This window comes from Penaeus japonicus, unplaced genomic scaffold, assembly GCF_977035675.1.
Source record: "Penaeus japonicus unplaced genomic scaffold, GWHDUDI00000001_assembly GWHDUDI00000033, whole genome shotgun sequence".
Taxonomy (NCBI): Eukaryota; Metazoa; Arthropoda; class Malacostraca; order Decapoda; family Penaeidae; genus Penaeus; species Penaeus japonicus.
This window is the reverse complement of record NW_028234435.1, coordinates 12,598,944-12,613,943: the sequence shown is the minus strand read 5'-3', so window position 1 is coordinate 12,613,943 and position 15,000 is coordinate 12,598,944. Positions and strand designations below refer to the sequence as shown.

The 15,000-nt window shown below is 34.3% G+C and overlaps 1 protein-coding gene across 6 annotated transcripts in view; it reads right to left on the bottom strand.

The window, feature by feature from the left end:
• Positions 1-1,903: 1,903 nt before the first annotated feature.
• Positions 1,904-15,000, bottom strand: part of pug (pug C-1-tetrahydrofolate synthase, cytoplasmic) — a 21,821-nt gene continuing 8,724 nt past the window's right edge. For 3 of the 6 annotated variants that reach the window (XM_086530424.1, XM_043004951.2, XM_086530426.1), the window contains exons 11-23: positions 14,121-14,294; positions 13,465-13,601; positions 12,718-12,932; positions 12,492-12,609; positions 11,734-11,951; positions 11,337-11,492; positions 10,966-11,169; positions 10,661-10,764; positions 10,341-10,499; positions 9,371-9,497; positions 8,978-9,130; positions 7,367-7,464; positions 1,904-2,294 (exon numbers count right to left, since the gene is read on the bottom strand). In XM_086530424.1, the coding sequence (XP_086386550.1) occupies positions 7,387-7,464; positions 8,978-9,130; positions 9,371-9,497; positions 10,341-10,499; positions 10,661-10,764; positions 10,966-11,169; positions 11,337-11,492; positions 11,734-11,951; positions 12,492-12,609; positions 12,718-12,932; positions 13,465-13,601; positions 14,121-14,294 (1,843 nt within the window). In that variant the 3' untranslated portion in view covers positions 1,904-2,294; positions 7,367-7,386. The remainder of the gene's footprint in view (positions 2,295-7,366; positions 7,465-8,977; positions 9,131-9,370; positions 9,498-10,340; positions 10,500-10,660; positions 10,765-10,965; positions 11,170-11,336; positions 11,493-11,733; positions 11,952-12,491; positions 12,610-12,717; positions 12,933-13,464; positions 13,602-14,120; positions 14,295-15,000) is intronic. The other 3 variants (XM_043004952.2, XM_086530425.1, XM_043004950.2) reach the window with 1 other exon arrangement.

Sequence of the window (15,000 nt, the reverse complement as noted above, 5' to 3'; positions counted from 1 at the left end):
TGTCAGGAAAAAATATCTGAGCCTTGGGGTCCCCAAGGCTTGATCTGGGACCTACTTTTGTTTATTATTTATGTGAGAAATCTGGCATCACTTCCAACATTAGATGGTGTTGCATACTGATGATTCACTTCTATATTTGTAATGAAAATTTAATGAAAGCAAAGAATATATTACTGTGGTGGACATTAATGAATGGATAGAGAAAAGAAAGTTAAAGTTAAATGATGGTAAAACTGAAATCATTGTCGTTTAAGGCAATAATAATAAATTGACAATAATTAACTTGGAAATCTGGATGTTGGGAATATACAATCTCAGCTACCATTCAGTCAAATATACTGTTGAATATTTTAACTCATTGATTTATTGGTAAAAACAGCAACTACCATATTCAAAATTTGTTTGCAATAGAGAAGCCCTCACACAGGCCTAGTTTTACTCGTGTACACTCTTTGGTTCTGTCCCGAGCTGGTTATTCTAACTCTCTCTATGATAGAGTGTTACAGTCTATTCTTAACAGGAGTGCCAGAATGACCTTTGCTGAGCCTGCTACAACAAACTACATCTTTCCTAATTGAGCTGTATTGTCTTCCTAATATGGCATGGATTTAATTCTTATTGTGCCCAATAGTCTTAGTGAACTTAAACAACGGACTGAAATGTTAACACCTTCAATCAAGGATTCAGATATTAACTTGAACAATAGTGTTAACCCTTTTTGTTTGAGTGCAGTCTATAGGTGAATGCATTCTCTTTCTACATTCCTATAATCTAACAAATGGTACATTAAATTTAAGTTAAAAATATTAGGTTTTAGATTTTAGATATTATAAAACGAAACAACAACAACAAAAGGTTGTGTATTTTATGTCATAGTTGTAATTTTTGTTTTTTATTTGACTAAATTTGTTATTATTGTATCTGTTGGTGTATGGAGTGCCAGTGAATTTACACAAAGAACTGGCACTGCCAAGATAAAAATGTGTAATGTATTTATACATACTAGAAGAATATTTCAACACCGACAGATGAGTTTTCTTTTATCATTTCCTTTCATGAGTGGTATATACACACACCGTATATATGCATTGGTGAGAAGTGCCACTGAAAAGCTATAAAAACTATATATACAAATAAATAACAATTAGTGCAACCACTTGGAAAATGGTTCTAAAACTATTGGCATTATCTCAAGCAGTAATGGTCCTTGAGTACTACTGCTAAAACACAAACACACACACACACACACATATATATACATATATATATATATATATATATATATATATATATATATATATATATATATATATATATAATATATATATATATATATATATATATGTATATATATATATATATATGTTATATATTATATATATTAATATATATATATATATATATATATATTTATATATATATATATATATAATTTATATATATATATATATATATTATATATATATTATATATATATGTATATATATATATATATATATATATATATATATATATATATATTTATATATATATATATATATATATTATATATATGTATATATAATATATGTATATATATATTATTATATATATATATATATGTATATATATATGTATTATATATATATTATATATATATTATATATATATATATATATTATATATATATATATATATATATATATATATATATTATATATATATATATATATATATAATAATAATAATAATAATAATAAAGGTAGTTCTACTTTACAGTACTGTTTCTTCAGACAAATGCTACAAGACATAACTGGGGGTTTTGAGGACATGATTACGTCTTTAAATATACTATACAACTCTGCAATGCATCAGAACAGATCACATGCCCTCACTGCATTTGCTTGGTAAATAAAACTACTTATAACCCAAATTTCCATATATTTAAACCAACCACAAAAATAACTTTTGCAATATAACAAAGTCAACAATATATTCCATTCTTGCCTAAAGATACAATATATATATCTATATATCATCCAAGCAAACTTTCACAAATTTAGCTTCTTTCATTTTGGTATTCTTCACATACAAAAATCAAACATAAGAATGGCACAGATATATCACATCAAGGAACTTGTATCCCCCCCGTGGAAAATTTTGAGCAAACGACTGTTTTTCTCCTCTCTCTCTCTCTCTCTATCTCTCTTTAAATCTTCTCTGTTCTAGAAGAGTCCTAGAACTTCTTCTGTTTCTAAATCCAGATCAATGTCATATATGCAAGGCCTTGTGGGGAGTCCCGGCATTGTGGTCATCTGCGAAATATGGAAATAATTTTTAGTAACACACATGGCAAAAATTACCTAGAGCTTAGACATAATGATCCCATTCACACTGAAATCTTGTGACATGCCAGAATAATAATAATATAAACAACAACAATATTAATAATGATAATAAATAGTGAAGGGAGAGAAAAATAAAATAAAATAAGGAAGGTAAGAAAAAATTTATGAAGTTTTGTGTTGTGTTCTGGTTATACTTACCTTTATGGTAAGGACTTTACCATCATAAACGATGTGTGCAGGTTATATGTACTGTGTATTAATGTTCACAGATGCAGCACTTAAAATGTAAGCAGATGGTCATATCACATTTGTAACATTTGTAACAATAATTGTAAAATAATTCCTATAAAGCTATGAAACACATAAATTGAAAATTCAGATATACCCTTCCAGTTATACATAAATCATACATTTTATATATATATACATATATATATATATATATATATATATATATATATATATATATTATATATATATATATATATATATATATATATATATATAATATATATATTCATCCATTTACTGTTACATGCTCCAGTAAAAAGTCTATGGCATTAGACATATATAATGATAAATTAGGTCATCATCATATATAATAGTGACTGTATAATGAAAGGAATACGAAGTACAGTGATTTTTAAAGAAAATATAGTAGTGACTTACTACAAAATATAACCAATACCCTTATGTTACTATTCATTTGAATACTTTTATGGTCTACCAGAGAACAAACTAACAATCTTTCATATTAAATAAACAGCTTATACTGAAAAAACAACAACAACAACAACAACTTTGATAAGTTTAAGCTGAGCACCAATATTTATACAAATATACAGTTCTTAATTTCTGTACTAATCTTCATATTTTCAAAACATACTAATGGTATTTTTAATAAGAGTCTTTCTCTTTCTCTCTCTCTCTCTCTCTAAGTACATACATATATACACACAAATAATCATGCAAATGAATATATCAATACAACTTAGAAACACCATCTCTGCATAATAAAAGAAAAAAAGCATGGAGAAATTTAAAAATATAAAACTCAGCTCTGCAGAGTAGCATAAAAGCAAGAATTTCCTTGAAGTATGATTTTTTTCCCCTTCAAGATACTATGTAATATTGGAAATGCAATTGTTGAGACATACCTCTTGCTTTTTGGTACACATTTGTTGTAATTGTTATAATTTGCAGTTATCAACCCACTGATGCCAAAGACATGCACTGTCCACTGGTTTTGTTTTATAATTACCATCATAATTATATTTTTTGCACAGATGGTTGAAACCCATCATGGAGTCAATTAGTATGCCTACCTATTCATCTGAATTATTGGTAAAAATGTTATTGTTTCTATTACTATTCTCATTACAGACATTATCATTTTACCATTATTATCATCATCATAATGTTAATGGTAATAAAAGCAAAAATGATAATAGAAGTAAAAACTTTTTTTTGTGAAAATTTAAAGAATTGGGGAAACAGGTGAGGTCAGCTAGGCCTACTACTTGACTCCTTGGTAACTAAATGCTTGATATGCAAGATTATCTTCATGTCTGTCTTCCTCTTTTCTTCTCCTTTCTTTAACCCATTCACGCCGGGGCGGAATTTCGCCTACTCCCGATAACGCCGGGAAGATTTCAAGCGCGCAACCGTTCGTGCCGGGGTGTTTTCCCGCTGCGCGCGGTCGCTCTGACGCTCGCAGAGCGTTTTTCACCCACCCTATCCTTATGGTTTGCGTGATTGCGTCTAAAGTGTAATCATGTGTAGAAAGTAGTGCTATGTTCAGAGGATGTATATCAGTCGAAAAAGATGTTATAGCACTGTTTTTTTAGTGTTATTCTATTGAACTTTTTCCATATTCTTTACTCCTATGTTGTAATACCAATGGGAAGTGGAAGCATTCTTCTAGTGAGGTAACAAACATAGTTTTTTTTTTCAATTTTTTTTTTCTTCCTAAACGAAAAGAAAGAGAATATGAACAACCATACATGTGCATACAAGTGAATGCAAGTAACAGCAATGTTTTTTCAAGTGTCATTTTCTTTTAGTGGGGCAACAAAAAGATGTTATATAATTTTTTTTTTTTTTTTTTTTTTTATTCCTCGGCCAATTACAATTGATTTTACGATAGTCTTTCGACTCAGATCATCATATTCAACAAATCAGAAACAGAAATCACCATGCCGTAATCAAGATTACGTATGTACCTGAGACGTCATTCATATTACGTTATATCCCATTTTCTACTATTTAGAAGGATAAACTAAAGTAGCTAAGACAAATCAAGTATGAAAATCGAATTGTACTAAGAATAATCTATCATTCTAATGCGGACGTTTCAGCACGTCGCTACTGGCCTCCCGGCGCGCGGGCCGAAAATGTAGCACGTGCCAGGACGTCACCCGGGTCCGGGGCTTTTTTCGACCACGTGTCAGCACGTCAACCGGCGCGAATGGGTTAAAAGAGGGTATATAAAGCCATAATTACTTGCCAAAAGAAAGGGTGCAATTAAATGTAAAATAGGTAAAAAAGAATTACAGATCTGTTGGTGTCAGTGGGTGTGGGACTGAATATGCAAGTAGTTTGAGCCCTTTTCTGAACTGCAATTTGAACTAGAGTTACCAATAAAAAATGCACATCAATTTATAATGCACTTCAACAATTCAATATTTTTATTTAGTGAAGGAGTTAATATACTCCAAGATTAAATATAAAAATGGCATAAACATACAAAACTTTATCTCTAATAATATAGGAAAAATACAGCTAAATTAACTCATAGATCTCACTTATACATCTTTGGGTCTAGAGACAAAGCTAATCATGTAGCATTGTATAGTAGCCTTTAATAATCTGGTATTTATAATATACAATGTATTGTCAAGTGTAAAGCATTATGGAGACTCGCACTCCTTTAAAATTCGAACATGCAAACCAAGCTCAAAATTGAAATCCGATTTGGCAAAATGGAACTAATACCGTGGACTTTACAGCTGGAATGATTCTCTAATGGTAAAGCATCTATGAATATCATTATTTCAAATTTGTTATTGCTATCCTGTACATCTGGAAGAACTGCTATTTCCACTATGATGACTACTTCTACTAAAACTAAAACTATTACTACTATACTACTGTGCTACAACATAGAGTACTTTTACAAATACATTAACCCATCCCCGACGGGGGAATTCTAGCCTTGAATGTCCAAATGCCGGGGCGTTCGAATTATTAGGCCTAAATCAATTGAATGGCTGGCACAATACTGTGCCGCCCGGCCACTGGGCTTTTGAATGCGCGGTACACATGCTGTACCACCCGTCCAGAGAGGGTTAATATTAAACTATTCAATAATGATATTATCATTACTACTTTTTGTCCCACTATTATAAATCATAACATACTTGATGTTATTATGATTATTAACCCCTAAAGACCAAAACTTCACAGCCATCCCATCTGCAAATCAACCTATCTTTTTTTAACCTTTGGTCTCAGTTTGGTTTCATTATTTGAAAGGCCAAGTTCTATATACCAAAAAATGCATGTCTTGTGGTTGATGCCAAATAATTACTGAACAGTGAGCATCAACATTGAAGAAAAAGAAGAAGCAGAAGAGAGAGAGAAAAAACAACAACTTATATAAGGGGGGTGGGGGACTTCCAAAGACATGTAAAGAAAATACATTCAATGCAATAAAATACATATTCGCCATAATCCACATAGCAATAAATCATGTATGTATCATGCATTTTTGTGTTAAAAAAATGTATAGTGAAAGACAAGATAACAAGTGACTTATCCATGCTGAGAGGTGGCTTATAAAGAGAGAGGTGATCTTAAGAAAGGGGACAGTGGATAGGATGCTGGTTGTAGGGATCTCTGATGACTCGCAGGGAGTATAGAAGGAGGATTGGGTGTGAGAAGTCACCGAGGGAAGGAGAGGCATCTCTGTGGTATTGAGGCCAAATGTACTTATCTACCCTCACTATCTCCCATTCACAATGAAATAGAGTCAGGAAAACAGCCAGTTTATAAGCTTATGCTATATCAAGGAGACTTGGCTGTAAGGGATACTTACTAATGAGCTTAATTGAGGTGGCCTGTACTTTAGGGGTTAATACCATCACAGTCATTATTACTATAACCTTGTTTCTGTATCATGATAACAGTTCTTTATATCATTTACCCGTTACTGACGGGGCTGCTTTGGCTCCAAATGGTCAAAACACCAAGGTATTTTTAACGCGTAAGCTGAATGCCTCAGGCTATTTGCCTGCTTTGGCCAAGCACTATTTACCCAATCACCCGGTGCACCAGCCAAAAGGACAGCTATGACAAGTTATCTCGTCTCCTGCGGCTAGTCCTGCCACCACTCAACGTGATATCTTGTCACCCGGCGTTAACGGGTTGATAAGCCATTACTTCTTACAATTACTAATATAATTAATAGTAAAAAATTTAGTTTTCTGATATTATAATAACAAATGGTTTTATATCAATGAGTCAACTGTTTTACGGGATGGGAAAGAATCCCACTTGTGCTAAGCTAGCAATAAACCAATATAAAGTTACTTTTAAATAACTATTATAATGATACTTATATATATCAATGATAACATCATTATTAGCTCTAACAAAACCACAACTACTTTTGCTACACTATCACTATTTCTATATTAATACTTCCACTATAACCACTACTTCTAGCAATTAACTAATAAAATAAATCTTTTGAATCCTAGAATATAAATCATAAATTGTGAATATAAAATTTTGAAAGGTGTGTGTATATATATATATATATATATATATATATATATATATATATATGTATATATATATATATATATATATATATATATATAAATTAATTAATAAATATCCAGTAAGCAATAATAAATGTAAACACTTTAATTTGTGCACCACTGTGTCATCAGAGTAAATGAACACTCCTGGGCTTTAAGCCAGACCAGTTCAGAAGGTGCTTTACAAATCGAAGATTTCGAACGTTCAAGACTTACCTCTGGGCCTCATAGAGCCATCACTTGGGAACGAAACGCCGCAGCCAATGCAGGCCGCGGGCCAACGGAGGCGGACGTGGGACTTGCCCATTCTCCTTCTATGAAGTGACACACTCATGATCATGCATGGACTTTGGTTTTAGGAATATATTACCTCTAAATTCTACAGGCTAATGTCAGGGGAAAAGGCACACTGCAAGCTAAGTTGTGACTATTGTACTGATGAAGAGATAACTATGAAACAGGAGGAGGAAGCCAGAGTGGAAATCCCATAGAAAGATTCTTTATGTTCAAGTTGTTTATGCTCATACAACTTAACTTGCAAGATTAAATTTGAAAAAAAAAAGGGGTAGGGGGGAACTACTTACTCAATTATCATACTCAAAAATCAGGAAAAAGTCCATTCACCCATTACCCATTCAAAAACGTTGACAACTACATTTGTAATTGGTTAATTTGTATCTACTCCTGATGATGCATAAATAACTCTACTTGTTCTATAATCACAAGAAAACTCTACTCAAACCAGGAAAAAAAGTTTTGTCACTGACTAAGTAATATGTGATCCTGTATTTGAAATCAAATGCCAAAACATCAGGAAAATGAATCAAGGTTTAATTCCTCATTATACCTTCAGCTTTTCTGGAAAATGTTATTGACAACTTTTTTCTTGACAGCTATTTGATGTTGCCTTATGGCTTTGGTCTTCATGAAAATGTTTTTGGGTTAAGTAGGCAAATAACAGATGATATCATGAATAGTAATAATGGTTTCCTTCATAGAAATTAACCATCTGTTTTTGAAAGAAAGTCTTTGCATATATTTGTATATATGTTCACTATACATAAAAAATTTGATACCAAAAATTTGAAGACTATTTCATCTTACAATCATGACTCTGCTTCAGAGTATTTAGTGTACCCTGACAGAAGCCATTATTTGCATCCACGTACGATATTCTTTTTTCTTGGCAAAGAGTTAGTGATATTCACTTTCTCCACAAAGTGGCTATGCTTTGTTAGAGTGGAAGACAGGTTAAAGACCCATAACAGACAATATTACAAAAATCATATAAAGTCAACCAAGGTCACAACACAAAAATTCTTCCTCCCACCAAAGTAACAGGTTTGTGAAACTTCCCCTTTGCATGGCTTATAATGAATAGTAATGAAAAAACATAATATATACTGTCTAACTTTTACCAGCTAATTCAAAATCAAATTATCAATATATTTCTTTATGCTGAAATCTCAAAACAAGGAGGAATAACTATAAAAATGATTGACCAATTTCTTTCTCTCTTTCCTTTTCATGAATATTATTTTTATTTTAGCTTCATCACCTCCAAGTCTGGTAGAAGGAAGCAAAGTAACTATTCTGGCATGTAATACAAACCCCCCCAAAACATACCATTCAACACATTAGGGCAATAACCTCAACTTTTAATTTCACCAAAAAATGAAAACTCCATGCAACTAAGAATAACTAAGAATGAATTCATATTTTACCTCAATCAAGAGATTCAAAAAAGATCACAAAAGATCACTACCAAGAGGGAATGAATAACCATGCAAATAAATATCTTTGAACACCAACACACTTCCTCCTTACCGTGCCAATGAGAGGGTAGAGGAATCCTGCTCCCACTGAAGCACGGACGTCCCTCACAGGAATAGTGAAGCCCTTTGGAGCACCCTTTAAGCTTGGGTCAGATGACAGGGAGAGGTGGGTCTTGGCCATACAAATAGGGAGGTCGTTGAAGCCCTGAAAAATGGTGTCAATCAGATACATGCAATGGTAGATTTACGGTATTCACAGATACTTTAGATAATAATTCAAGAGGTTTGGTTTCTACAAGAGAGCAACTTCCTACAGCAAACTACAATTACCAAAAGTAATTAATCTGAGAATTAAAAGATCAAATTCAAATTCATAATCTTTATAAAACTTCCTGAAATGATAGCACAACCGAAACATTCTAACTAAAAGAGTAATCGCCGTTACCTGTTTCCTGTAACGATTAATTTGTTCTTGTGCTTCTGGTTTAATCTCAACATCATCTGCACCATAAATCTTCTGAGCAATGGTCCGGATCTTGTCCTCAATGGGCAATGTTAGGTCATACAGGAACCTATAAGAATAATGAAAAGAATTATATATATTAGGTAAGGTTACATATGTAAATATGAATCTGTAATATCACATATTCCTGTATAATCTTCATCATACATTTTATTAAACTTAATTATCTAAGTGCATGGAAATCTTAATGAAAAATACATAGAATGAGTGTTGGCATTGTAGGTATCTGGCGATTTAGCAATAGGCCAACACCAACTAGGAATTAGGGTGTTACACACTGATGATAGTGTGTAACTAAATAAATTAAATATTCCCAAACTTAGGTTATTTGTTCCCCTTGGGATATGCAGAGAGATTTTCAGGGGGATACTTAAGTTGCTCCTAATATATATGTATCTTTCATTCATTTGTATATATTTAACCCTTTCCCGACGGGGCACGCGCTACGCGAAAACCCCTATGCCGGGCGATTGCAATATTGCATTGTAATCGTCACACTGGCATGACGCCCCGGCATCGGGAATTTAGCTGTGTCACACGAGTGTGACACACTGTCGTCATTGGGTTAACAAACTTAATCACCTTATTACATGATTTTGTTAAATATACAAAATTCAATGTTATGAATGTCAGTGCTGTCTATCACTCAATATATACTTTATACATCTAATATATACTTTATACATCTAAACAGAAATACTACTTAAAATCACAAGAAATTAAGCACATGGTAATGAAGTGGGGTACATTATTGACTAAATTTTGGGAAGCACTGACATAAATGAAGTATACAAACACACAATTTCCTAGACTCTGAATCTATAAGTATCAAATAGCAAGGAAAACTTTTGTGCATTCCACTTCAATTATCACTTCTGCAAAAAGCTCTTACTTGAATTCCGATGGTTGGCTAGAAGCACTGGCAACAGCCTCTGCCAGTTGCACAGCACCAGCACCTCCCTTGGCCCAGTGGTTGCAGATGACAGCATTGGCTGCTCCTGCTCCAAGTGCCAGTTTCTTGATCAGTCCAAGTTCTGCCTCTGTGTCAGATCTATTCGAACAAGAAACAAATTAAGTGAATAGTAATTAAACTTGAAAAAAATTATATGATCAACATCAGCATAGAACACCTTTCATTGTATCCAAAACAGTCAAAAAAACTTATTAAAAAACAGATACAATGACAACATAAAGAAACCTCAGACAACGTACGCAAATGCATTGATTGCCACAACTACTGGCACGCCAAACATGCAACCATTCTCAATCTGCTTGCCTAGGTTGGTGAAGCCCTTTTCAACAAGCTCCAAATTTTCCTGGAAAGATAAATTTGATATAGAAGTCTATACCATATCATAAAAAAGTAATGCAGCTAAAGAGAAAGAGAAAGAGAGAAGAAGAAAAGGAGAATAATGTCTTGATCCTAATCAGACAAAATATTTGCTGATTTGTTATAATAAGAAAGACTTTTTGGATATAGATATAAAGAAGACCAAACATGATTTTTTTTTTTTTACCTCTGTATAGGCAGCAGGAAGTGGGACTCCAGGGGTGACCGTGGGACCTCCACCGTGCATCTTGAGTGCCCGCACTGTTGCTACCAAAACTACTGCGTTAGGCACCAAACCGGAGTAACGGCACTTGATGTTGAAGAACTTCTCCATCCCAATGTCAGCACCAAAGCCAGCCTCAGTGACTACAAAACCATCATTTCCAACAAGCTGTGGTTTAGAGAGGCAAAATAAGAAAGAGGTGAGTAAGAACTGGTAAATATCATGAAGGCTAAGAACATTATGCTCTACCGTCAAAGTTCATGAAATATCAAATCTTATTCCTCAAGACACTAATAATAATCATAACAAAAACAAGAACAAGAGATAAAACCTACCTTGAGCGCAATCATGTCAGCCAAGATGGAGGAGTTCCCATGAGCGATGTTGGCAAAAGGTCCTGCATGGACGAACACTGGTGTTCCCTCCAGAGTCTGCATGAGGTTTGGTCGAATGGCATCCTTCATCAGCACTGTCAATGCTCCACTGGCACCCTAAGGAGAGATGAAAAGTGAAAAAAGTGTAACAATAAGCACAATACAGCACAATACTGAGATAAAATAAATTAACAGGTAAAATTAGTAAAATATCTATTACATATATATCCCTAAGACATGAGAAACAACAGCAAAAGCAACATTTACCTTATTGCTACACTTATATTCATATATCTACAATAAGTGAGTAACACTAATACTGATACCACCAGGACCCCAAAAAAACAACAATCCTCACCAGATCCTCAGCTGTGACAGGATTTCCCGAGGTGTCTGAGGCCACGACCATCCTGCCAAGCCGCTCCCTCATGTCAGACAATGAGGTGGTCAGAGCCAGGACAGCCATGATTTCACTGGCTACACTGATGTCGAACTGGCACTCACGTGTCTTATCCTTCTCAGTTGGGCTCTGGCCGATGGTTATCTTGCGCAGGAACCTATCATTTGTGTCCAAGACTGGGAAGGGAAATAAATTATTATCATCATTTCTTTTTAGAGCATTTTCATTACACATCTATCATTCTTTTAGATCCTGACATTTAACTACAATATGCTAGAAGTGCATGTATATATGAATTGTCCATATTGGTTTTCTTTAGTTACTTGCTCTTTTAGGATGTAAGACATGTTTTTTCACCAAGTGGTCATTTAGATAGCCTAACTGTCTTTGCCTGATTATTCTATTCCTTGAATTTATTTGGAAAACAAATTTCATCTTTATAACTAGTATCATTGTTTTAATTGTAATCATAATGATGATAGTAATAGTAATCCTATTTACAATAACAGCAAACAGGTGAAATCAAGTAGATCAACAAACTGACTCCTTGGTGACAAAGTGCTTGGGGAATAAAAAAAATCAATAAAAAAACTACAGTGAAAACTGGATGTCCTCGGTATCAATGAGTTAATACCCTAACTATCAATATCTAAATTTTCCAGTTTCTCTTTCAGCTATTTCTTTTTTACATATTCCCATGCTGACGAAAGACTAACCTCTCTGCCAGGTGATGGTGGCTGGGTCGATGTTGAGCCGCACAAACTTAGTGATTTCTTCCGCTGTCAGTTTGTCTGGGTCGGTTTCCACAATGCCGAGCTTCTTCAGGCGATTCAGCTATGGGAGACGTGATACATGTTTTTGGAATATCACAATGAGTATTATGAAATTCCAATACTGCAGTTCACTAACAAAGATAAAAATATGCAGTGCTAGAAACAATACCTGGATCTTGGAAAACTCTCTCCCAGTCTTAAGCTTCGGAACTAAGCGGTTGTAGAGAGCCTGATCCGTCTGTGTGGACTCGTGGAACATTCTGGCATCAATCTGGGCTGCCAAGAGGTTATTGGCCGCTGTGATGGCATGGATGTCACCCGTCAGATGGAGGTTGAACTCGTCCATTGGGATCACCTGAGAGTAACCCCCACCAGCAGCACCTCCTGTAATATGATTGTAAGGTTTCATATGAAAGTTTTTGTGATCTTTGTCTAATGTAATGAAAAAGAATATATAGTACAGAAGGAAGAGGAGGAGGAGGAAGTGAAGAAGGAGGGGGAACAGGAAGAAAAGAAGGAAGGAGGAGGAGGGGGAGGAAGAAAAAGAAAGTTGTTAAAACTAATAATGATTATAAATCTTCTATTTGTCACATCCTGGCCTTTACTAAATTGAAACTAGTTAATCACTTAACTTTCATAACAGTTGTGGACAGAGAATTTAGTTCATGAAGGAAGTGCAAAAAAAGCCCTTTGCATATTACAGAATATAACTTATTTGACAGTAAAACCATTTTGATAATCATTGACATTATTTGATTAATATTTGGATAATATTGTACATACACATACCATTGACTCTGTTATAATAACTCTATATTAAAAAAAAATAGAATGCTTAACAGAAAAAAAGTGAAAATTCTCTGGAAAACAAGAGTACACAATGTTTCCAACTTGAATCATATAACACAATACGTACCTTTGATGCCGAAAGTTGGTCCCTGGGAAGGTTGACGGACACATGCGAACACATTCTTCTTTAGATGTGCACCAAGAGCTTGTGCAAGACCGATGGTGGTTGTACTTTTTCCCTCTCCCAATGGGGTTGGAGTAATGCTGAAATATAATAAAATTTAACTTTTATCTTTTTGTTGCTGGTGTTAACCTATTGCTGAAGGGGCAATTTTGGCTCTAAATGGTCTACATGCTGGAGTATTTCAAGCGAGCAAGCCTAATGCCTTGGGCTATTCGCTCACTCTGGCTGTGGCCAACTACTATGCGCCTGATCACCTAGCACGTTGGCCATACCTAAAAGCCATGACAAAATATCTTGTCACCAATGGCAGGTACTGCCTGATATCTTGTCACCTGGTGTTAATGAGTTAAGTTCATAAATAACCATATCAATAGATCAAAGATAATGTTTAGGATATTTTGGAATTAAGAAAATGTCACTAAAAACTTGCATTAGTTAATTGGTCATTCATTAGCCTTCAATAACAAGCACTGTAAAAGACTATTTTCAAAATCACACAAAAAAGAAGAAAAAAGAAGAGAAGAAAAATAGAAAAGAAAAAAGAGTGGAAGGCAATGCAATAGAAAGGAAATAGCTAAAACACAATGAAGTCTACTCACCCTGCCACAACAACATAACGGCCATTCTTCTGTGCAGCTAGACGCTGCAATACAGACAGGGAAACCTTTGCTTTCTTCTTGCCGTACATGTCTACCTCAGAAGGCAGGAGGCCAATTTCATCGGCAAGCTCTGCGATGTCCTTGGGTGTCTGGGCACGAGCAACCTCTATGTCACTGAAAATGAGGTTTGTAAAGTTTTGTAATACTATTTGACTGATCTCTTTATATTCTCATTTCCTAAAGAAAAAGCATTAAATTTCTAGATTACGTGTGCTTTTCAATTATATGAAAAGTATAATATATTCAGTAAAGATAAATCTTAAGCACTATGCTATTTCTATACAGAGATTAATGCATTCTGGATAGGGGTGAGTAAGCTAACCAACTGGCAGTTAAGATGGGCTATCTCTGATGCTGAGGGCCAAGGCTAAAAATTAGAGGGATGGGTGTCATGACATACATGTTGGCACCAATTAGGCTTAAAAGACAGGAGTAATGTGTAAATGATGCGACATCTGGATCTGCTCATAATTAAAGCACGCACACAGTCATTAAGTAATATGGCTGTAACAACACTAGGTCCAGAGCTACAAGGTTCCAAAGTCAGCCTAAAGCCGCATTTTATGATGGATTTATGGAAAAATATTGTTTGGGCTAATCTGTGCTACCTGTAAGGTGGAGAAAACCCTTTCCCCATCCCTCTAATTTTTAGCTGGTGACTCTAGTGTCGTAGACCGCCTACCTTGATGACCAGTTAGGTCATTAGGCACCCTGTCTGCAATGGGTTAAATCTATCACAATTATAATACTTCATGACTGTGGGCCCACTTCAACAGAGAAATTTTTGATGTCGGGTCATGTACTCATGACATCCTTATTT